This window comes from Euprymna scolopes, chromosome 1 (assembly GCF_053919585.1).
Source record: "Euprymna scolopes isolate OS-2025 chromosome 1, ASM5391958v1, whole genome shotgun sequence".
Classification (NCBI taxonomy): domain Eukaryota; kingdom Metazoa; phylum Mollusca; class Cephalopoda; order Sepiida; family Sepiolidae; genus Euprymna; species Euprymna scolopes.
This window is the reverse complement of record NC_136482.1, coordinates 102,666,548-102,693,273: the sequence shown is the minus strand read 5'-3', so window position 1 is coordinate 102,693,273 and position 26,726 is coordinate 102,666,548. Positions and strand designations below refer to the sequence as shown.

The 26,726-nt window shown below is 34.1% G+C and overlaps 1 protein-coding gene across 2 annotated transcripts in view; it reads left to right on the top strand.

The window, feature by feature from the left end:
- LOC145261972 (TBCC domain-containing protein 1-like) overlaps positions 1-26,726 on the top strand; it is a 69,227-nt gene that overhangs the window by 35,367 nt on the left and 7,134 nt on the right. For both annotated transcript variants that reach the window (XM_080119803.1, XM_080119797.1), the window contains exons 11-16: positions 3,101-3,221; positions 8,831-8,915; positions 10,925-10,973; positions 13,068-13,147; positions 23,761-23,883; positions 25,745-25,920. In XM_080119803.1, coding sequence (XP_079975929.1) covers positions 3,101-3,221; positions 8,831-8,915; positions 10,925-10,973; positions 13,068-13,147; positions 23,761-23,883; positions 25,745-25,920 — 634 coding nt within the window. The remainder of the gene's footprint in view (positions 1-3,100; positions 3,222-8,830; positions 8,916-10,924; positions 10,974-13,067; positions 13,148-23,760; positions 23,884-25,744; positions 25,921-26,726) is intronic.

The following is a 26,726-nucleotide window of genomic DNA, read 5'->3' as shown; positions in this document are numbered from 1 at the left end:
GAATTTTGATAATTCATCCATGTTTGGTCAACCATTAATTTTACAGGGTTTTAATACATTACCAGATGTGCACTTGATCCATTAGGTTACAGCCACTATTATTGTTTATTCTACTTTCATTTAATTAAAAAATTCATAAATGTTGGTTTATTTCTTACATAACTAAAAATAATAGGTCTCTTAACTTCTGTATTCTTATTTGCTGCTGCTTCTGCTTCTTCTTCTTCTTCTTCTTCTTCTTCTTATTATTATTATTATTATTATTATTATTATTTATACTCTTTCATACAAACCATCATCTGAAATTATTCACTGGTGTTCCCTGAAGGCTGAGTGACAACAAGTCTCCCCAGATTTCCAGTATTCTCCATCTCTTTCAATAACCTTTACAAATGACTTTGCATTATCGCAAAAGCTAGTTGCCATCGATTTCTTGCTAGCAATGACCATTGGTCTTCACTGGAGTTCGAGTGACAGTGAGCCTCCCTAAATTTTCAATACTCTTTGCACTCATCCAATGGAAGTTTGATTAGTGCTTTCCCTCCTCGGTTTTTCTATCCTCCTTAAATATTCACACCTGTTTTATGTGGTATTAGCGAAGTCTTGCACCTCTTTTCTTATATTTTTTATTTTATTTTTTTGTTTTTTGTTTTTTAGTGGTGGGGGAGGGAGATAGAAACAGTTTATAAGATTTTTTTTCAGTTTCATTTTCCTTGTGTTCATGTGGTGTTCCTTCCATTTATTTGTTTAACTTTTGTCGCAATTTTCATGTGCCTGGTTAGTATTTGTACATTATTATTATTGTTGTTGTTATAGACAAGCATTATTAATCTTTATTATTCTTATACAGAAATAGACTTATTATTTTGCCTTTTAATTTGCATATGTGTTTGTGGTATGTACAGATATACGTGTCTAAATTATCTGGCAACACTAAAACAAAAGTCACTATTTCTTTAAATGCTCACAGTGACATTCAGAAATAATAGAGTTTAAATCAACATAGAATTAGAGGAGTGAGAAAAATACAGAGATCACTAAGAGAAAGATGAGTAACCTTTTCAGTTATAAATTATGATTAATAAGAATAATTAAAACATAAGTTATAATTTAGCATGTATCTTGTGTTAGTGAAGCATATAAGTAAAATACTCGGGGAAACATTAACTCACATTTAGTATGATATCTGTTCTTAACCACAGATAACTGTTATATTGAGAACTTTTGATACTGGTAAAAAAAATTAAAATATTTTCATAACATGAACGAAGATTCTCATTGTAACTCTTAGAATTAGATTGTCAAATGATCCAGAAATTTAATGAAATGGTCCAGATATTTATGATAATCATCTTTCGTTTATGTTAGCTTTTTACATCAAGAGGCTTCACAATTTGTCTGGAGCGATTTTCATAAAAAGCATGTATTATTTTTTTTTTCTTTCCAATGTTATCTTCTTTATTAATATTATGCATATGTAAAATTTAATTGTTTTTTATGTTCTGGTTTGGTGTCTTGAACAGCTTACTTTGCCATTAAATTTTATTCTTTGTAATCAAGGAATTTTTTTCTTTTAATTATCAGGAAATGCTGAAAACCTGCATATATAAGAACCACATGTATTGGAGATAGTAAGATACTTAAAATACTGCACCAAGAGATATGATGATCATCATCATATTCATTTTAATGTTTGTTTCACATGTTGGCATGTGTTAGACAGCTTTTAGGAATTGATTTTCAATCTAACCTATCTTTGGTCAGGTTTTTATTTATCTCTTTTTCTTTCTTTCAAATCCATCTGTATCACTTCCTCCCATGTTTTCTTTGACTTTTTCCTGGCATCTAACCCAGCTACCACAACTGTTCTACATCTACTAACCCACACAGTATAATCCATTCTTTCAATGTGACCAAACCAACACAGTTTCCTGTTTTACACAGGCACATCCATATACTATTCACATTTAATCTTTCTCTAAGGTTATCAGATCTAAGCCTATATTTAAGCCTTGCATTACACATCCATCAAATCATTCTTATATTATTTCTCTCCATGCAATACATATCTTCAACCCTCACTGGCCAACTTTCACTTCCATACATCATCACACTGCTTACAGATATCTGAAAGACCGTCTTTTGTTTTGATTCTAAACAAATCTTATACAATACTTGGTTAAATAGTCAGTATTAGTTGTTTAAGCTTTCACAGTAGAACACTAGTTCTCATGAGGTCACTAAAGTTAAGTTACTTTGAGCTATGTCAGTAGTTAGATGGGTAACTATTTGGAATTATCAGAGGCTATAACTTTAAAAGTGAAATGGCTGGTAAACACTTTATCTAATATCTTGGACAAGATATCAATTAATGTCTTCCTTCTCCCCCTAGCTATGAAATAGTTAAACTAGACTTTCAAGCCTTGGTACAGTAATTAGTCAAGTAGAAAGAAAACTCCCTGAATCGGAAAAGTCTGAATTGCATGATGATGTTCCCTCTACACAGATCTGAATATTTCTTTCTTAGAACTGCTCACCTATGGAACACTGTTCTATTGGCTTGCTTCTTGACCGACTACGATATCGTTGCCTTTAAGTCCAGTATAAACAAGTTCAGAAAAGTCTGACGATGTTCATTCTTCACAGGTTTGAATGCTTCTGCCCACTTCCCCCAGCAACCTGCTTTTATGGTGCTTGGGCACACCTCAAAAAATGCGATTTTTTTTTTCAAGAACTGTTCAAGACTGTGGGCATTAAAAGACCACGATCACCATCTTGGATTTTTTGTTTTTCCTTCTCAGCCCGCACGACACAGACACGAGCACGGTTTTGTGGTAAGCCTTCTCTATTTTCCCCACACTTTCTGAAATAACACAAATTTCTCTGCTTATCTTGGTATTGTTTCCAGCCATTTGGAACCTTTCCCAGCCACTAGACTGTGATTCAAAATCAAGGGAAAGTGAGGTTAGGAATTGCACCTTTTCATTCTTCTTCTAAAAAGAGACCAGTCAAGTTGTATTGAAATGCTTCATTTAACATATCAAAATAAAGATTGATTTCTATTATATATTCTCTTATACTTTATTTCTTTTTATTGCAGACTTCTCAATCCGTTCCTATCCAATCTTTGTTTTATTGGCTTAAAGAAAATTTAATACCAAATCCCTTTGGTCCGTCCACTTGTGTCTATTCAGGGCGCCGACTTTCATGGCGAATGTTAGGTAAGTGACCTTTAAATTGGAAATGACCAATTTATGGATCTTTAATAACTTCATGAGTTGGCATTGGCCATTTATGCTGACAGACAATTCTCTTGAAATAAAACTAGTTTGTTTTCCTTAATTTGGCTGTTTGTTCATAAGAAGCTGAAATTATTTTTATACCTAATGTTTCAAAACAGATATTTTTATATATTTAAAAAAATAAATTTGGAAATAACTTATTTACCGGATTATTCCAACTTCTGTTCTCAGCTTAGTTGCTCCATTTGAAATTCGGTATAAATTGTTAAATTCCACAAAGATTTACTAGTTAAGATGCACTTAAGGATGATTGGAGGTCATATGAGTTAAAATGTGAAAATAATGACTAAGATAAGAATAGTAGTCTGAATTATCAAAATAATCTAAAATTATCGATTCCTATCACAAAAATTCCAAAATATGGTCCATTAATGATAAATTTCTTTAAAAAAGGTAAGACTGTTTATCCATTTGATTTGCTGTAAAAAAGAAAACTTTTCAACAAATGAATTGCTGATGTGTTGCCTGAAGGAGGTTCAGGAAACTGCTGCTAATCTTTACATCTAGACAGATTTCTTTCAAGATTTGGAGCATTTTTTTCAAGTGTGTTTACTCTGCCATGTTGCATTGTGGTGAGGCATGAGCTTGAAACATGTCTGGTTTCTAATAGCTTTGGCGTAACGATTGTGCAATGATCAGATGAATATGCAGCTGCAAACTGAAACAAAAGATTCTATTGTGCTTTATTGGTGACAATACGGATGCTTCATGCACTTCTCATCTCAGCTTGTTTGGCTATGTATAATATCCCACCTTTTGCATCAACTTCGTAATGGGTTTGGATATCCTGAGCTCTAAAGAGTGTAGCAGATCGAAAAAGTGGTTCAAGTGCATAAAAAGCGATATAACTACAGGCAACCTGACTGGACTACATGTAGAACAGGCATAAGCTATTACCTGGTCCTACCCTTGAATCAGAGACACTCACAGAACTCTAAATACCAAAACTAGATGACGAGAAAAAAGAAAACTGTTTGAGGGTTATGTAATGACAAAACAACACCAAGTGTAAATGATTTATTGTATATAATTAATTGAATATACGTTGCTATTTTTACCTATAACTGGGGGGAAATTGTGGGTTTGTACCTTTCCCAATAATATTAAAAGCCACAATAGATCTGATAGAATTTTTACTTGACATAGCCAATTACAAATGCTTCAACAATTAAGCCAAAATACATATCTCTCTCTATATATGTATATATTCAAAGAATTTAATGAATTTACTGATAAAATTTCAACTCATATGTTATATCTGAAGAATAACTACTTTTATACATGAATTTGATTAGAATAATGGATAGCATTGCATACTACAGAATCAACTAAGCTGAATTAAAATCCTATTGGCTGTATTGTGTTCACTATAATGCTGAGAATTTCTCTAACTATTGATCACATAGTGTCACATACCAATTTAATCAATTTAAAACCATTCTTTAGAATGCATGTGCATCATTCAAATCAATATTTTCTGTTGCTACACATGCATTTTACAATTGCTTGCTGGTTTTTATCTTAAACAGAAAGTAGCAGGAATGTTTTATTTTTTTCAGAATAATTATGCAATTGATTATGCTAGTCACTTTTAGAGAACGGAGAATTTATTCAAGTTACACTGGTGTTACCAGATCAGGCTGTCTAATGCACCTACATTGAATTTCTGTTTTTGTTTTCTATTCTCTTTTTGTAAAACTTAAATATGTTCTACAAAAACACCAGCCCCCTTCCCCTCCCTCCCCTCCCCCCACTTCCTTACTGGCTTCCTAAGTTAAAACAGTCCAGCGAATAATACTACAACCTTTTTCCTTCGCAAAACTCAATTATTTTCTGCAAGGCCGAGAATGAAAACAACAATCCACCAAGAACACCAAACCAATCCTTATGAATAAGAAAGGAAATAATAAAAACAACCAAACTAAAATCCAAGAATGCTTATTTGAAAAAATAAACCAGATTTCGCTAGACCCCATCGGCGGGGCATCAAAATATGTCGACTGTATCTGTAGAGAGTAGAAGTCCCTCAATGAGGCTACCTGTTGGCCGTAGGTAGCAACCCGTAATGTCTTGGAACGGGATCCTGGTGGTTGAGCAGTCCATGACTAGGGGGGAAAAAAAGTTTTGGCCCTGCAACACACCACTTCGACATTTACCTTGACTAGACAGGAGATCGGAAAGGCCTGATACGATCAATCGGCTAGTCATGCCAAGCTCTAACACTTATACTGGCAAATGTTAATTACAACATTAAAAAAAAAAAAAGATCACGTCTAAAGATAATACAATATCTTACTCTTACTACAAACACAGCAAACCAAATAAGTGTTAGAAGGCGATGACAAGGGTCAATCAATTGCTGAGATAAAACCACACAACAGTTTCCTACCCAATGTTTCTATTAAACTGGGAAAATGAAACTAAAGGAGGAATCAGGAAGTGATAGCACAAACTCAACCGATTGAGTATATCTTTTTTGTATCCTTGGGATGAAACGGCGAATGGGTTTCCCAACTAAAAAAAATTTCGATAAATATAAAAACAGTAGAGCTAAAGTTTGCAAAACCATTAAAGAATCAAAGCGAACATCATGGAAAAACTATGTATCAAAAATAAATACAAATGCAAAAAGTAAAACGGTCTGGGACATGATCCGAAAAATCTCAGGGAAAAGTAACAGCAACCCTACTAAACATCTGACCTATAATAACCAAAAAATTACTAGCAAGAAAGAAATGGTAAATTGTCTTGCTGAAACTTTTGCAAAAAAACTCCTCCTCCAAAAACTCTAACAAAAAATTCCAAATTATTAAGGAAAAAGCAGAAAAGGAAAAACTCCAGTTTCAGACAAATAATACAGAAAAATACAATTAGCCATTCCCTAAGCAAAGCTCATGACTTAGCTGTTGGCCATGATCAAATCCACTATCAATTCATAAAACAACTTCTTGATACATCTATAGATTACCTACTACAAATATTTAATGATATTTGGGAAAGTGGCAACATCCCTGAAATATGGAGGCAGGCCATTGTAATCCCTATACCTAAATCATCAAAGGACTCTACAAATCCCATAAATTACCGACCATAGCACTCACTAGCTGTATTTCCAAAATAATGGAAAGAATGATTAACAGCAAATTAGTATGGTACCTTGAGACAAATAATCTGATTACAGATTATCAGTCAGGATTTAGGAATGAAAGAAGCCCCATGGACCACCTGATTCGGCTAGAAACCATCAGAGAAGTCTTTATCAAGAAAGCACATCTTACAGCAATCTTTTTCGATATTGAAAAAGCATACAACTCAGCATGGAGGGATGGCCTTATAAAAGATCTGCAAGAACTAGGATTAAAAGGAAGAATGCCCATTTTTATCACAAATTTTATAAATGATAAACAATTTAATGTACGATTAGGTGATACCAACAATGAGCCCAGATAGACATTGCATCAGTAAAAAGCAAGAAACAGGTGTACCACAAGGAAGCATCCTGTCTGTCACACTTTTGAGCATTAAAATAAATAACACCGTTAAAAATATAAATGTAGGAACAGAATGTGCTCTCTATGTGGATGATTTCCTGATCTGTTATAGATCAAAATATATTCCAAGAATAGAACGCCATGTCTAGAACTGTGTCTAAACAAAATAAATGAATGGACAACAAAAAAATGGGTTTAAATTTTCAAAAGAAAAAAGAAAACCTACCCAGTGGAAAGCTTATATATAGAAACAGATGAACCCTCATTGTCACTTAGAAGAGAAAAACTAGGACTACAATATTATACAAAATTGGCTTCATGTCCAACTAATCCTGCCTATAAATGTGTCTTCCACCCCCAATACAAAAACCTCTTTGATAGAAAAGAAAATGCTATAAAACCATTTAGCCTACGTATGGAAGAATCCATAAATAAAGCCCAGATAGACATTGCAACAATACACAAATCTGTAAAACTTAAATACCCCCCCCTGGCTGACAAAGCAACCAAAAATATCAGACCTAATTAAGTATCCTAAAACAAAAACCAATCCAATCATATATCAAGAAAAATTCCAAATAATTAAAGATAAGTATTCCAAACACTTAACAATTTATACAGACGGTTCAAAAGATGGAGACAATGTTGGATGTGCAGCCATACACAACAAAACAATCCTAATCAAAAGATTACCAGACAAAGCATCCATCTACAGTGCCGAAGTACCAGCCATTGATATGCCACTCGATCTTATAGAATCTTCTAAAGATAAAAATTTCATTATCTGTTCAGATGCTAAATCAGTACTCAAAACACTGGAAAACAAGAAACCAACGAACCCAATAATCACCAAAACCCTAAATAAATTTGATGATATTCCTAGCAATAAAAACATCCTTTTTGTTGAATACCCAGTCATATCAACATAAAGGGTAATAACAGAGCTGACAAAGCAGCGAAAGCAGCATTAAATTTGACCCCAACCAAAGATAAGATCCATCATACCTACCTAAAACAAATCATTAACAAATATATTAGAAACACATGGCAAGAGTCGTGGAACTCCTGTACTAAAACCAAGCTATACCAAATCAAGGAAACCATATGAAAACAGAAACCAAACAAAAGAATGACCAGAAAGGAGGAAGTTATAATAACAAGACTCTGAATAGGCCATACCTCTATAACACACTCCTACCTACTCAAAAAAGAAGCCCCACTCTGCATACCCTGCCAGGAACCATACACCATCAATCATATATTAACAAGATGTGAAGACTTGAAAACAAACCGACTAAATCTATATAATGAAAAAACTGTAAAGAGCATATTCACTCATGACCCAACTACCCTTCTCAAATAGTTGAAGATAACAGGGTTACTCAACAAAATTAAAAAAAATATATATATATATATCTTATCTAACTATATAAACATAGACACTGAACACTGGATACTTACAAAATTATCTTATAACAAGCATTTAGGTCCTTCAGAGCAACTTATAACTATTAATGTATATGAAAAAAAAAGACTCTGGCATTAAATGACCACATATGTTGATCTGCTGTAAAACCAACCAATCAATCAATCATATTCAAGTTACACGTCAACAATTAAGTTACAATTAAACATTGTTGATAATCACATCAGCAGATATTATGATTACTTCATGGCAGTAAAAATAAAGAAAGAGAGAAAAACAAATATGGTAAGCCAATTGTTCATTATATTACAGTTTCCATTAAACCATATTTAACGCTTCTCATAAGCATTTCTACTAAAATTCCCAGACATGTTTTTTCACAACTCTATATCATACAGCTGATGTCATATCTTCCAACATACCATCGGCTTCCTTTTCTTAAATCCTGGCTTAAACAGTCAGGATAAACTCTTTAATCTCTTATTTACAGCACTTCCTGCCTAAGCACTATTATGTATGAGCTAATAGATAACATATTTACTTTGATAATTGATTTACTTTGCAATTGATCCAAACCGTATTTCACTTCAGTTCATTTTTCTAATTTGCAGGAGAAGATCCACGAAATGATAGCAATTTTAAACGAGGTCGAATTGCCACAAATGCTCACATTGTATCTAAAGAAGCAATAAAAGGGTGAGTTTATCTGGTCGGCATTTTCTTAACATAATAATTTGCACGAGAGCACAAGCATTTAGGTCCTTCAGAGCAAGTTGTAAGCCATTATAATCAATCCATGCTAGACATCAATCTTCAAATTTCAGTTACTTTGGATTATTTTAAAGAGATTGGAGGGGCATAATATGAACATGATTTTAGATTTTCATTAAACACCCACAAAGTAAAATTTCCTGAATTTGAATTTTTTAAGGCCACTTAAGTTTGTTTTAAATTTTAGATATTTTATAGAATCAAAATTATAAAATGAATTTTGATCGACATTGAGGAAAAAGAAAGAGTAAAACAAAAAAAAATTGTTTTTATGTCTGATGAAGAGGTATGTTGTAAAAACCAAGTTGGTCTTAAATAAACAAATAATTGACTTTGTTTCGACAATGTATGTCATCAGGTCTAGAAAGAGTTGGTGATTTTTTTTTTTCTTTCCTCATGGTATGGTGCTGCTAGAGGGTTAAAGTTTTTGGATCATCAAGGCTAAGTTGATTTTAAATAAATAAATACTTATTTAAAAAATAAAAGATTGTGCATTATATTGGCTTTATATATATTCTAGAAGGGATACCCAGCGTTTGCCAGGGTCGACATGAAGTTCGGTTTCGTCACACCTGCTAACTAAGAATATTGAGCAGTTTTTCATTATTATATGTCAACTCTATCGTTACCCAACAAAAATTTAAAAAATAAAAGAACGAATGAAAACACGAAAATGTAAACCCCCCCCCCGAAAAAGAAGTATGTGACGAACTCTCCACCAGATATTTTGGCATAAGGGATATGAAGAGAAGTTATTCTCTGGATATTGAGCACCTTTTTATGACTATATTCCAGTTCAAGCAAATTTCTTTTATGCTACCTTAGTCTAGAAAGATTTGTCTTTATGGTCTTTTGCAAGGAAAACAAACTGTAAATAATTCAATTTCAAAAATACCAAAGTAGAATTTGTGTTAACCGAATGTTTATGTTATAAAAATAATGAGTTAGGACTTATTGCCTTATTAAAAGAAAAAAAATTAGTTACAATGTCTAAAAAATGTGAAGAAAAAAAAAACTGGTAAAAAAAACATAAATGAAAGTTTTTTCGTTTTAAATAAAGAATCGTAATTGAATTGTTTGTTTATTTTAAAATAAAAATTCACTGAACCACAACGTTAATTGCGAAATCACGAAAATTATTTTATTTAAACTAATTCCAAAAATAATGCTTGAACGTTTTTAGTTTTAATATCTGCTGAAAAAGAAAACAAAAAGAACAAAGTTCGTGTCCAAGGGAAATAACTCAAACCAGTTCATAAAGAAAATCGATGTCGGTAAAAATAAATTAAATTAAATATCTTATCAATATAAATCAAATTTAAACAATAAACTTGAATAGAACACTTAAAATAATTCTCTCACTATAAACAATAACTAATACACCACTATTTAATAAAGTCGATTTTCCTTAATGTAATATGCAAAGAACGTCACCTCTTTAATCTTATATTTTGCAATAATCATAGTATATACGGGAATGAATAATATGATAAAGTAATGGATTTTTGTATATATTAATCAACTTGTGAACAAACAAACAAACACAGGAATATGGATTTATATAAGAAAAATTAAAATTTTGTAAATTAGAATTTACAATATTCATTATTCGACACAAGGGATACAGGTTGAAAATGAAAAGCATCTGTAAAAATTGTGCACAATTACAGATAAACACAAAATAATGATGTGGCTGATAATGCGTAAAATGTTGGTGATTTTACACATAAATATGGGCATCCCTATTGACCAAAGATAGTTTTGTATCAGAACAGATACTATATTTTCCTTAACCAAAAGCCAAGAATGGGTTTATTGATTATAACTTATTGAATTTTTGTATAAGCACGTCTTCCCTTTAACTATATTATTTCTGAATGTTTTTAATATTAATCTTTTGTGAATAATTCAAATGAATGTTTTTTCATTACCAGGAACAAGGTCATCTTCATGAGTCAAGTAAGCAAACAAACTATTGCCAGGGTAATTATTACATTTCTCGTTTTCTTTTTCAATCTATTTATTATCATTATGAATTAAAATTAGCTGTAACTTTTAAAGATAAAGAAACTATTGGAATTGAAAAGATACTCATAGATTGATTAATGATTGTCTTCCTTATCCCTATAAAGAATGAATGGATTCGTCAAACGATACACCCAATGGTACTTGTACAGTTTAATCAAGACATTAAAAATTAAAATATCGAAAAAAAGGTTATATTGTACGTATCCGTTATGGAACGAGTTCTCTGAAAAAAAAATTTCACTTAATTTCATCAAGTAAGTAAGTAAGGAAGAAAAGCTAGTATTAAAGATGGGAGGGAGTGTCTGTGTTTTAACTGGAGTTATCTCCCCGTGGTATGTTCAAAAATTCCATAATGGCTGACTTCAACACGCTCTCATAAAAACATGTTTTTTCACTGTAAAAAAACTATTTGATCAAATTAAGTGAAATTTTTTTTTTGAGATCTTCAGTCCAAAACTGATACGTACAATATAACCTTTTTTTTTTTTTATATTTTCATCTTTTAATGTCTTGATTAAACTGTACAAGTACCTACCCAATCAATGCATTTTTAGGTCCACGTGAGCCACTCTATATAAACTGAAATGTTTAGTCCTCTTCCTTTTTTTTTCTTTTCTTTTCTTCACATTTTCAATACTAAACAGTTAAAGTCAGTTTGACTGCATTACAGCAAGAGCTCTCAGAAGTCTGCCACAAGTAACTAATCCTTTTTTCTAGTTTTCCTTCATATGGTTTATGTTGGTCTGACTGCATTATGCTAAAAGCCCTTAGAAGGCAATTACACATGGCCAATCCTCATTTTCCAGTTTCTCTACTGTGGTTAATGTTGGTTTGTCTGTATTTTCTTCCATGACTAAAAGAGCAATCATTGGAATAAGCTTGCACACCTGTTAATTGAACACTGTCCACTAAGATAAGTTTTTGTGAAAATATGTATTCACAACCCCATATGAAAATTTAGATGAATCCTTCGATTTCTGGACTTCTGCCATCTTGTGCAAACCTACTTTCCAGTCAGATTCAAGGGCATTTTTTGGAGAAAGAGGAAGTGTCTTATGTGGCAGGAAATATAGTAATCAAACTTGTTTTAATTATATACTTGTAATTGAATTTTTTTTAATTTTCATTGTAATTGATTTGTATTGAGTTCAGTATTAATTATGAAAGGGTGGAATAATAAAATTCTCGCCATAGAAAAGACAACATGATTCCATTTCTGTTTGATGAAAACCGGTTTCCTTTTTTTTTGTTGCAGACTATCGACTAGTTGGCCAGTTGTGTACAAATCCCAAGAGCGATAGGAGTCTTCTATCATGCCTGAAAGTGACACAATGTTCAACGAGCGAGATCAGAGATGCATTGCTGTACAACTCATGCTCTTTACCGATCCAAGTTATGACAACAAGACCATTGCAAGCACCCTCAAAATGCAAATTCAGACGGTTCAGCGCTTGAGGGTAAAGCTCAACAAAGTTTCTGGCCACGGTTATGGTCTTTCGTGTGGTTTCAAGTGAGGGCCCCATCATACTACCTTTCATCTTCCAATTTAGATTGAAAATCAACACCAAAGTGTACCAAATGTGATCTTCTGGTGCAATCAGGTGACTGCTGGCAGACCCTGGGTATGGCAGCAGGACCAGGTGTCGGCCCACAAGTCCAAAGAGATTCAGGCTTGGCTTCAGAAGGAGTGCTATGACTTTATACCCTTTTCTCACTGGCGCCCCTCCTCCCCCAACCTGAACCTGTTGGACTACTTTGTTTGGCCATACATCGAGAACATCACCAACATGACCTCCCACAACACCAAAGCTAGCTTGATCACTACCATTTGCCAAGTATTCGCCAAGCTCCTACCAGCGCTTGTGAAGAATGCATGCTCCCAGTTCTGGACCCGTATTGAGGCAGTGATTGAGGCTGAAGGTGGCTATATTGAATAGATGTCAGCTCTACTACATAAATTTGTTTTTGTTGTTTTCGTTAGGGTGACAAGTTTATCATTCCACTCTGTATATTTTGATTTATTAGAAGTTAATTTTTTTTTTCTTCCAGAGTTCTGCTACACTTGAAAATAGTAATCTCAAAATACATCGATGTCATGGCTCTAATTTATATCTCTTGGCACCTTTGAGGTAAGAATTTCTTTGCTTTTCTACTCTAATATCATTGTCATATTTAGTTTAACACCTATTTTACGTGTTGGACGGCTTTTAAAAATTAACTTTAAAAACTAACTGATCTATTGCTTGCTCTTTGTTTATCGCTCTTTCTTTCAATTCTATCCTTATCATTTCCTCTCGCATTTTCTTTGGCCTTTTTTTGCCAACTATTCTGTTGCCTTAGCTGTTTTATATCTGTGAACGCAAAAAATTTAATCCATTCTTTCAACGTAACCATACTGACAGTCTCCTGTTCTACACACATTTTCCTGTATTGTAAATTCTCTACATTATCAAACCTAGTGCTACCAGATCAGCCTGTGTGATGATACTTGTTTCCTGATCTAACATGCATCGAGCATTAATGTTTATTTTCCTTTCCCTTTGCAAAATCAAAAACAAAAAACATTTTTCCTCTACAAAAACTAAATACCATGAATAAATATTTGAAGATATAATTAACTTTAAGCATAAAAACTTTTCCAAAATTACTGGATTTGGCTTAAAAATAATATGAAAAGAGTTAATATCCCATAAAACAAAACAACTAAACTACATTTTCAAATATTGAATAACTTAAATTATTAAAAATAATTTTAATTGAAAAATATATACATATATAAAAGTGTTCCTATTTTTTATTCCATCCAAATGGATCAGAGGGTATTACAAATGGCATTGATTTATGATGACTGAACTTACACATTCATGATCTGAAAGTTTCATCTCTTTGTTGCAGATATTGACAGTGTGTGACTCTAAGAAAACAACACCTGTCATGGATGTGCGTCAGAAACAGAGATGAATCATTGAATTCTTGGCAAAAATGCATTGAATGGTGATGACTATGTAGAAAAATAAATTCTGATGCACAAAAGCTTGCTCATTTGAATGATACTATGTCCATATTTGTAGCTGTTCAACATTTTGAGTTAAAAAAAATAAAAGCCTTTACTTTTGGAACGATCCTTATTAGTGGCCTGGCTAGGCCACAGGGAAGGCAATCAAGCAAAAAAAAAACCATTAGCAAAATTCATTTCAAAGCAGCAAAACTGAAGTTGGCTTGCCAGGACACTATATATACAAATGTAGGCAAATTTAGGCATATTTTATTGGTTTGAAAATATAGGTTCTTTTATTACCAATTGTCATAAAATTTTAACCATAGAATAGTATTATAATCTTCAAAAAGCCTGCAAATTTTCATGTCATTTCATCCATAGAACTAAAGACATAAGCATTTCAATATTCAATTTGGCTATGAGTATAGATATATTCATATATATATATATATATATATATTTCCCCAAAACCTCTGGTCTTCATAAAGGAAAGTAAAACTTGCTGCTATAGTTTCAAATGATCTGAAATAACAGTAGGGGGAGATTTGATTCCAAATATTTCTCATATGTTATCTCTCCTCTCTTTTGGAAATGGTGTATGATTATTAATATCTCAAATAATAATCAAATATCAAATAATCCTTATACACTGAAAATTTATGTGTAGAGCCCAAAGAGGGGAGATATAACATATGAGAAATATTTGGAATCAAGTCTCCCCTTGCTGTTATTTCAGATCATTTGAAACCATAGCAGCAAGTTTTTGTCTCTCCTCCATCAAAGTCAGAGATTTTAGGGAAATATCAGATATTTTGTAATTTATATGCAAAACTAGAAAAACAAACGACTATGATTGAAACATTAGTAAGGGTGCAGTATCTTTTTACCCTCAAAAAATCCTTTAAAGTTACCACCATTATTTTGATCTATATCAATGATCTTTCAAAACACATACTTAGATCATTCGTAGACATTTATGCTGACACATCTATGGCAACATATCAAAGGCAATAAATGACCAAGTTCTCTAATTTTCTCTCCTCTGATCGTGAGCACATAGTACAATGGGGAAAGAGGTGGCTGGTTACTTTTAATGCATCTAAAACCAAGCTTCTATCTTTACATCATCAATGCTCTGATCCCCATCTGGCATCAATTTAAATGAATGGCTCTCATCTTGGGGAGGCTCCAGGTTTCGACAAGCATTTGGGCTTGACCTTTACTCCTGAAGACGAATGCGTGTTCGAGATAAGTGTATTTTAATTTTTTGTTTAATTTCTAATATTAATAATTACATTCTATTTCAGTACTTAATTTATATTTTTATCTCCTGATTGTTTTATTTTATGATAGCGTTTTCTCGTCATAAATGTTTATTATATCTACCAAGTTGATCTTAAGGATAGCATACTCAACCATTTTATATTTCTTTCAGACCCCCCCCCCCTCAATTTCTGTTTTTTTTTTTTTTCTTTTTTTTTTTTTGTTAATTTTCTTATAACGGCACTAGTTGAATTTCAGAAGCCCCCCCCCCCTGTTCTCTTATATCGCAATTTCTTAAACGCCACTCTCAAAAATTCAGAAAGAAATCACGTTTTGTTTTAACGGTGAATTGAAAAAAAAAAAATCTTTCGGGACGCTGATATAAAAACTAAGTCTTTTCAAATCAGTTTGCACTCTGAAGACGAATGCGTGTTCGAGATAAGTGTATTTTAATTTTTTGTTTAATTTCTAATATTAATAATTACATTCTATTTCAGTACTTAATTTATATTTTTATCTCCTGATTGTTTGATTTAATGATAGCGTTTTCTCGTCATAAATGTTTATTATATCTACCATGTTGATTGTATGAACAGATTAGGAAATTGTATTCATTGTTAATTCGTGAGAGGTGAATCTATCACCATACGTTCCCTTTAAAAAACACGCCAGTTGGACTTTTATTAAGTACAATAAGGAGAGTAGAGAACGTTTTGTGGAAGCGTTGTCGGCAGCTCTAGTTACTCTCGCTTCACTTATTTTGTCACTCAGTCCTCATTTTTTTAATGAGTGATTTTTCTGACAAAGGGAGAAGAAAAAGCTGTATTCTAGGTTGGCAGTATTTTGCGTGAACAGTCGGCAAAGATGGCGGAAATATTTCGTTTCTATGTCTATCCTTGTAGCCATGTCACTAGTAAGGGTGCTGGAGGTAAACGTTTTGTCTGGGCTGACGTTATCCGCCTGATAGTCAGGGACCCGAACCTTGGATTAACCACTAAGGAGGCTGTCCTATCAGCAGGTGCAAAGTACTGGGGCTGCTGTATTGCCATTTGGTGAATGGATTCTGGACCATGCAGTAGTCTCTGGTGGGGCCTCTCGATGCCATATTAGTGGGTAATTGTTACGGCTTTATCTTATCATGTGCTACAAAAAAAAAAATTCTTCGTTACTTTTCTCTCTTTGTTTTCCCCTCTCTGTCCTGCTCTAAGCAAATCTGACGACCTAGTCCACAAACTCCAAAATTCCATCATGACAAGTTTCAATAACAAATACACGATTAAACCCGGATCTGAAACTTCCAACGTAGACCCCCACTACCATGTCTCCTTCTCCAACATCAGGGGTCTACGTTCTAACCTTCCAGAGGTTGAAGCCCAATTACAGGAGACTAAACCAGACCTTTTCTTTTTATGTGAAACTGGAATTGGACAGACTATTTCCCTAAATGAGTTCGTAATTAAAGGATACTCTAACCTAACTTCCAAAACTGACCCCCAAGATCGCCATGGGCATGGAATAGGTGCCTATATAAAAGATGGCTTTCCATGTGGTAGGGACATCTCCAGAGAAGATCCTAACTTGCCCTATATGTGCTTCCGAGTAGCACTAGCTCACACTACGGCATTTATATTTACTCTCTATCGCCCCCATAATAGCGGAGTTACTATCTTTAAAAGCATATCTGAGAAAATTGACCAAGTTCTATTAGCATATCCTTCAGCTAACATTCACGTATGTGGAGACTTCAATGTTCACAACGTGGAATGGTTGACCCACTCAAACAAGACCGATGATGAGGGGAGATTCTGTCATGATTTCTCCATTGCATATGACCTCACTCAGATTGTTCACGAACCCACCCGTGTGCCCGACAATGACGGCCAGTATGAAAGTCTCCTAGACCTCTTTCTCACAACTTGCCCTGAACTATGTTCAGTTTCCATTCTGTCTCCTCTTGGATCTTCTGACCACTCAGTGGTATCAATTAAGATAAAAATGAAATGTAATAAGTCCTCTGACGTACCTCTCCATCGTACAGTATATCGATACACTATGGCTGACTGGGATAGTTTCCGTACATTTATATCTGATCTTCCTCTGCGTTCCATGTTTAAAAAGGATGTGTCTTCTATAGTATCAGACCTGACAGAATGGTTAATTGTAGGTATAGACAATTTCATACCCTTGAAAAAGTTCCAGCAAAAACCTAACAGCCAGCCATGGTTTTCTCCAGAATGTGCTGCTGCTATTGCGCACAGAAATCACTTTTTCCACTGCTTCCAACGTAATAGATGTATGGAAACTAAAGCCGCTTTCAGGACTGCCAGCAACCATTGTAAGAAAGTAATAAAGAACGCAAGAGAGTTGTATGCTCAGTCCGTCAAGTCCAAAGTAGCTGAGCAGCGGCTTGGTTCCCACCAGTTTTGGCAAATTGCAAACAGAATCTTGAACAGAAGTGTGTGCTCCATCCCAACTATCATCAATGGACCTGAGGTAATCTCGTCAGCATCAGACAAAGCCAAACTCTTTGCCAAGAACTTTGCAGCTAATTCGACCCTTTGCGACCAAGGCTGCCAACCCCCAATATTTCCTCCTGTATCAGAAAATACACTATGTGATATACAAATATCTGTATGTGATGTTGCCAAGCTAATCAAAAACCTTGATTCCAGTAAAGCAACCGGCCCTGATGATATTCCAATTATAGTACTCAAAAATCTTCAACCAGAACTAGCACCCATACTTACAAAACTGTTTAAACGTTGTCTTAAGGAGAATTGCTTCCCATCACCCTGGAAAATCTCATCAGTATGCCCTGTATTTAAGAATTCAGGTGATCGTTCATCCCCCTCTCAATACAGGCCAATAAGTCTCCTGTGTGTCATGAGTAAGTTGCTGGAATCTGTGTTAAATAGAGAAGTAATCAACCATCTCAGCATAAATAACCTTCTTAGTGACACACAATATGGTTTCCGTTCTGCTAGATCTACAGCAGATGTGCTTACAGTTATATCTCATAGGATTAGCGAATCTCTCGACAGAGGCAACCTTTCTAGGGCAATTGCTCTTGACATATCAAAGGCCTTTGATAGGGTATGGCATAAAGGTTTACTTCACAAGATCTCCAGCTATGGTATAGCTGGAAATGTCTTCTCAATTATTAAATCATTTCTCTCTGATAGGTTCATAAGAGTAGTAGTTGATGGGCAAAAATCAGAAGCTCACAGTATAAATGCTGGAGTCCCTCAGGGGTCGATCCTGGGCCCAACTCTTTTCCTGATCTACATTAATGATCTTCCAAATCACATCCTTACATCATTCGTAGACATTTTTGCTGATGACACTACCATCTATGGTAGCACATCTAAGACAGTAAACGACCAAGTTCTCTCCAATTCTCTCTCCTCTGATCTTGATCACCTTGTACAATGGGGAAAGGAGTGGCTGGTTACTTTTAATGCATCTAAAACCAAGCTTCTATCTTTACATCATCAACGTTCTGATCCACATCTGGCATCAATTGAAATGAATGGCTCTCGTCTTGGGGAGGCCTCAAGTTTTGACAGGCTTCTGGGCTTGACCTTTACTCCTGATCTTAAATGGAATACGTACATCAAATCTGTTGCCAAGGCCGCTGGAAAAATGGTCGGATCCTTCTATCGATCCAGTAGATATCTCACTGCTGATGCAATTCTCTATCTATATAAGAGCCAGATACGTCCAAGGATGGAGTACTGTTGCCACATATGGGCAGGAGCTGCTAGAAAAGACTTGTCCTGCCTTGATAGAGTTCAAAATAGACTTCGGGGCTTGGTGGGAGATGTCCTTTTCTCTTCGCTGCAACCTCTGTCTCACAGAAGAGATGTTGCGAGTTTGTCTCTGCTTTATCGTTATTTTCATGGAAAGTGTTCGACTGAGCTTCAATCTATGGTCCCCCCTTGCCAAACTTTCACAAGAAACACTAGACTAGCTGAAAACATTATCAATAATTTTCCCCACTCTTTATCTGTACCTAAACCTAAACATAGATTCCATGATCAAAGTTTCTTCCTTAGAACTGCACGCCTGTGGAATTGTCTTCCGTTTTCCTGCTTTCCAGCTTTCTATAATATGGTTGTCTTCAAGTCCAACGTGAACAAGTTTCTGATGAGCCGTTCCACTTAGGTTAACAAATTTACCGAACTTTCATTACTACCGATTACTATATTGTCCTTTTGACTACTGTACACTCTTTAACCCTTATCCTTGAGTAGCCTATCGGCCTTGATAAGTGGTGACGTCTATGTAAAAAAAAAAAAAAAAAAAAAAATGGAACATGTACATCAAATCAGTTGCCAAGGTCGCTGGAAAAATGATGGGATCCTTCTACCGTTCCAGTAGATATCTCACTGCTGATGCAATTCTCTATCTATATAAAAGCCAAGTACTTTCAATGATGGAGTACTCTGGCCATATCTGTGCAGGAGCTTTTTTTTTTTTTTTTTTTTTTTTTTTTTACAAAGGCATCACCACATTATCAAGGCCCAGAGGCCACTCAAGGATAAGGGTTAAAGAGTGTACAGTAGAAGTTGGTCAATATAGTAATCATTAGTAATGAAAATTTGGTAAATTTAATAACTTATATGGAACGGCTCATCAAGAACTTATTTACTTTAGACTTGAAGACAACCATATTGTAGTCAGCCGGAAAGCAGGAAAACGGAAGACAATTCCACAGGCGTGCAGTTCTAAGAAAGAAGCTTTGTTCATGGAATCTACGTTTAGGTTTAGGCACAGATAAAGAGTGGGGGAAATTATTGATAGTGTTTACAGCTAGACGAGTGTTTCTTGTGAAAATTTGGCGAGGGGGGACCATAGATTGAAGCTCAGTTGAACACTTTCCATGAAAATAACGATACATCAGAGACAAACTCGCAACATCTCTTCTGTGAGATAGAGGTTGCAAGGAGGAGAAAAGGACATCTCCTACGAGGCTACAAAGTCTATTTTGAACTCTATCAAGGCAGGACAAGTCCTTTCTAGCAGCTCCTGCCCAGATGTGGCAACAGTATTCCATCCTTGGACGTACCTGGCTCTTATATAGATAGAGAATAGCATCAGCAGTGAGATATCTACTGGATCGATAGAAAGATCTCACCATTTTTCCAGCGGCCTTGGCAACAGATTTGATATACGTGTTCCATTTAAGATCAGGAGTAATGGTCAAGCCCAGAAGCTTGTCAAAACTTGAGGCCTCCTGAAGACGAGAGCCATTCATTTCAATTGATGACAAATGTGGATTAGAATGTTGATGATGTAAAGAAAGAAGCTTGGTTTTAGATGCATTAAGAAGCAGCTTATCCTGCCTTGACAGAGTTCAAAATAGACTTCGTAGCTTAGTGGGGGATGCCCTCTTCTCTTCTCTGCAACTTCTTTCCCATAGAAGAGACGTTGCAAGTGCAAGCCTGTCTCTGCTTTATTATTTCCATGGCAAGTGCTCGTCTGAGCTCCAATCTATGGTCCCCCCTCGCCAATCTTTCACAAAAAACACCCGTCTAGCTGAAACCATGGTCAATAATTTTCCCCACTCTTTATCTGTGCCTAAACTGAAACGTAGATTCCATGAGCAAAGCTTCTTTCTCAGAACTGCATGCCAGTCTGTTTTCCAGCTGACTACAATTTGGTTGTCTTCAAGTCCAATGTAAACAAATTCTTGATGTACCGTCTCATTAAATAATCCAATTTACCAAATTTCTATTACTAACGATTGCTAAGAAATTATCCAATTGACTACTATACACTTCAATAACCCCAGGCCTTGATAAGTGGTGACCCCCTTTGTAAAAAAAAAAAAAAAAAAAAAGAAAAAAAAAAGAAAAAGTTTTCGAGGATGCTGAAAATGAAAATAACATTTAAAATTCCAGGAGAGGAGTAGTTTTCAAGATATGAAAAAATTATAGTTTCAAAATGTGGGGGATCACTTTTCTATATTCATTTAGCGTAAAATGAGCACCCCCTTTATTTGGGGGGGGGGGGTAGCATCTGTTATTCTTTTCTAGAGGTGGTGTTTATTTGGTAATTGTGGCCAATAGACCAACATAAAACCTACCTTTAAAAAAACTTATTTTTGATAGGTTTTTGGATGTGCTGAAAACGAATATTGCATTTAAATTTTCCGCAAATAAGTATTTTTCCGGGTATTAAGCAATGTAATTCTTTGTTATAAGTGGTAGCCATTGTTGTATGCACAAGCACGCATATTTTTGCTTAATACCCGGAAAAATACTTGCATAAATTTAAATGCAATATTCGTTTTCAGCACATCCAAAAACCTATAGAAAACAAGTTTTGTAAGTTAGGTTTTGTGTTGGTCTACCAGGCCACAATAAACACCACCTCTAAAAACAGTAAACACCCCTCCAAAAAAGTGGTCATAAAGTGGATGTGCATTTTACGTTAAATTAGTGTAGAAAAATTGGTAAAAAAAAAACTATATTTTCAAATCAAATAAAATATGCCCAAATTTGACTACATTTGTATATATAATGTCCTGGCAGGCCAGCTTCAGCTTTGCTGCTTTGGAATGAATTTTGCTAAGTGTTTTTCTTTATTTAATTGTCTCTGTCAGGCCACTAATATAGATATACCACCTTTTTTGGCAATTTTATAAGTTCACAAATCTCGATGACTACTGATCAGAATTTAACAAATGAAGGCTCGTTGGAAGACTGATGACCTGAATAGTGTAGGGGACTATGTGACATTTGCCCTTAAGATCGCACATTACGGTTTCAAGAAGTGGAGGATCACTTTTCTATATTAATTTAGTGTAGAGTTAGCACCCACTTTATGGCCATCTTGTTTAATGTTCCAAAAGAATATTCACTATAAATCTGAAAGTGTAAGATAGAAAATATTACAATGATTTATTTGAAAGAATAAAAATAGTTTTCTTTTGGTTCAAAGCAAGCAAAATATTTTAAAAGATTTTTGTTTAAATATTGGAACCCCACATTTTTCAAAAGTCTTTTTTATTGCAGTCGTTTTTCTTTATTAAATACATGTAAATTATGAACAAAGAAAAGGTAATCATGATGAATACGTATCACACTGAAATTATATTGTTATCATTTAGAAACCTATTCTTAGCATGTGGAGAGTGAATGTTGTGTAACTATTCTGTAATTTCAGCTAACAAATTGATAAGCAAAAGATATCGGCAAAATGAAATGTAACTTGAAAATTGTAAGCAAAAAAATAGCACAGTTTATATTCTGCACAACATGTTAAAAGAAGAATAGGAAACAAATAAATTCAGATTGAAATCTGTCAACGATCTATAATTTAGTGTTAGAACTTATTTGCGGTCTATTTTATATGTTGTATTCTTGGTTTAATTTTATGAGGAACTCGGTTAAATATCACAATGTGTTATTCGTAAGCAAAGCCATCCATATTATTGCAAGTTGAGTTGTCCATTTTTACAATCACCTATTCTGAAAAGTAATTATATGCAGGTATTGTGAACTGATGGTTTTGCTCTGACGTCCATCAAACCATTAAGAATAAGGGAGCATTTGTTAAACGAATCTGTAAGTGTGATGTATTATGTAGCAAATATTAATATGTAGGAGGGCAAATAAGAAATCAACTACATGTGGAAAAGTTAACCTATCAATAAAAGTAAGCAGTGATTTTTGGGTTATGGAAGAGGATTAAATTACATCAGGGTGAAAGCCTTTCCTACTCTTAGTGGGATTACGTATTTGAGAAAGTATGTCTACTAGGAAAAAAAATTAATAAACAGGGACAAAATGTATGTATTGTGAGCTAGGAACATACTTTAGTAATAACTGTACACATCACGTAAAAGTTGTGCATAGGAAGTGTTTATTTCTCTATAATGTTGAAAGTTACAGGGGAAAAATTGTTTCCATTTTATTAATATAGAAAGAAGATATAGGTATAAGAAAAATTAATTAAAAATTTTTAACTTTTAATTTTAAAAAGAAATTTATAAAAATAACAAAAAAAAACTGCCACCATGCTCAATTTTTTTATTTAAACTTGTTTGATGGGAAAAGTTATACTTTGACCGATGATTCTGACACCAATATATAACCAAACTGAGACAGCAAATCTTGCACAAAATATTCAGTGTGCTATTAAATACAGTTATATCAATGAATAAAACAAAATTTATGATTTGTATTATTATGAGTATATATATATATATATATATATATAGAGAGAGAGAGAGAGAGAGAGAGAGCTATATAAAGACCAGATTTATTTTCGAACATGATAAATTAAAAATTAAGCAAACTAAAAAGGCTAGCTGAATTTTTTTAATTTATTTTGAAAAATTAATTTTGTCTGTATGTAGCCGTAATTAAATTTTGTATTCCTCCAATATTTAAATATATATACTTATATATATATAATTTGTCTTATTTCTGTATCAATAAGTAAATCAAAATTTGTATTATTTTTTCATTTTAGGTCAGTTACTGTCCAAAAATGCCGTCACTCAAAAATCGTCCTTGGTCCTGTTGAAACTTCTGTCCACATCGAAAATTGTGAATTTCTTACTGTTATAGCCCCTTGTCACCGAATCGTCATAAAGTAAATATTATTTATATATTTAAAAATTATTTTCCTTTTTGTATAAAATTACCAATAATTTAATTCTATGCTTATGTGAATTCACTTTTATTTATGATATTGAGCACTTTATCCTCATAAATGAAGCATATTATTAACCCAGTGCAATATAGCTGCAATATTTGCCATGTTAAAGGAAGCAAGTTATTAAAATTGAAGCCATTATGTTTCTGAATATTTAGATGAGGTTTGATAATTTGTATTATTTGGATCACTGTTCTCATCTTGAGTGTTATTCTCATATTTTGGCCAATGTAACCTCAGACCACCTTCAGGTGTATCTTGCCAACCTCGGAACCTTTCTGCCAAACTCTGGAACCTTTCTGCCAAATTTGGAAATCTACATGGAATTTCAAATGGAACTCTTCATTTACTCTCAACAATTACATTCTTAGTATTGCCTATACTGAAGATTGAACTTTAATAATCTCCCAGAAAAATACCACTTAGAACTCAGTTTACTTAGTACTTTATCCATTTGCCTTCTTGCCCTCTGAGAAGGGGTTTTGCCAATCACCTGATGCACCCCTGTCAGGAAATACCAATGGGGTTACTAAGGTATTTTCTTGCAGGCCAGATTGCTCTTCTTCTAGAGTGCTGGCTTTTCAAATCACACTTTACTGTAGGAAGGAGATAAATAATTCACTCAGCCATCCATTCAGTTTGACTAGATTTATTATTTGTATGACTAGTAATGACAAGCATTCTGTGTCTAAGCAATCAATATTAATTTTGGAAACCCTTGCTCCAGCAATAACAACAAAAACAACAATGCAATGATTTCTGTAAAATATTTGATGTCTATTGGTTGAAATACTTATTACCAATTGATGGTCATCGATTTTACCATCCATTTTACATGCTGGCTTGTGTTGAATGGCTATTAGAAATTGACTTCTAAACTTATCTCTGGTCAGGTTTCTTTGAAAGTCATTTACTTAACTGAGGTAAAATTTTGATAATGCAGATGCCCTTACTGACATCAACCAAAAGAGGTGATGGGGACCAGCGTTTTTATTGAGGCACCATCTTTATATGATTGTCCATTAAGGCTAAAGAGTGCTTCTCGTAAAAATACTCAATCTCCATTGGTTATTAATATTGGACTTCAACCGATCAAAAACGGGTTGATCCTAAGAGCCAACCACCTGTTGGCATTAGCTACATAAGCAAAAAGCCAAAGACAACCATCAGTGAGAGACACGACTTGCCAAACAAACTTATGTCAGTCATAAAGCTATTGCACAGACTCCTTGCAGGTAACTAAATCTAGTCATAGCTACTTAGCTACTGGCATCTCAATAAACAACACAAATCGCAGTCATGGGCTACTAAATAGAGCCGTAATGTTTTCATCACTTTTGTCAATTTTCAAAGTTTTACTTTTAGCTCTTGCAGCATTATTGACGATGTATCCTGTGTATGTCACATAGCCAGACCCTATCCTTACATGATACCGCTTTCATGGGAACTTGTTTATTTCCCAAAGTTCATGTCACTTTGATCTGTACTTAATTTTACCCTCGTCAAGATTAACACTAGTTTATGCAATTGCTATCTGGCATCCATTGTGTATACACAGTGTTACAAACTCACATGTCCGCACAAGACCTTTTGAAACATTCCTTATTCTTTACCTTTGTTTATCGCATCCAGGCATAAATAAAGTTGATATGTATGGATTGACTTGGTCATTACTATTGACCATATCTTATTAACTACAAACCTTATTACTAATGTCTGTTATTAAGTAACCGTGTTAACCTGACTATAAAATAAATTTATTTGAATTGTTAAAATATATTTCTATTGTATTTTATAGCAGTAGCCAATTGTGTACCTTTCACCTGCTCACTCCAAATCATCCGGTCATTCTTAATGGAAACGATTCTGTTGTTCTGGCTCCATACCATACACATTATCCTAAATTAGAAGATCACATGGCAAAAGTTGGACTGGAAGCTAGTTGCAACTTGTGGGATCAACCATTGTGTCTGGGTATGTAGAATTTTTTTTGTTTTTTTTTTACCATTTTATTTCTCCTCTATCATCATCATCTCGTGGATTTATAAGTTTTCTTTTACAGTATGTCAATATTTGTTGGATTATTTGTACTCCTTTCTCTCTGAACGGCGTTCAGCAAATGATATAACCAGATTTGTCCACTCTCGTTTCGTTTGGTTGCTGAGACTGGGCTGTTTCTTCGACAAAAGTCCTGGTTGATAAGAGGATCTGGCCGAACAGGCTGCCACTCTTCCCATGTTGCTTTTGATAGTGTGTGCAATCCGTTGAGCCCTGGTTTCTCAAGTTGATGTCACTGGAAAATAGAGGTTATTTTAAACTAAAAGAAGAAAAGAATAACAAGTCGATAACTGTGCTTATTGTATAAAAATAACAGGATAATTATTCACTGAAAGCTACAAAACTCTAATCATTGATAAGTTTTTGACTCAACTCAAGATGCTAGGGAACTGACAGCTTCTATTAGTAAAGTTGGGGTGGTCAACCTTAAATCTGGGAACTTGTCTCTTCACAGTATCGATTCAGTAGCTTGAAACCAAGTGAAACTTAAATCAAGGGTTTTTCTTTCTCTGAATAGTGTTGGTTCCCCGGTAGTCAGGCAGAGTGTGTCCTCAAGATTTCTTTTGCCTTTTATTATATTGTATTATATTGAGAATTAAGTAGGCTTAACCCCGCCTCCTGATCCGCAGAATTTCATTTCAAAGTTCTCAGGCCACCAATCTGAGGCAGTTTTTGAAATTCTCAAACTCTAAAAATAATTTCCTTTTCTTTTCTGAATTTCT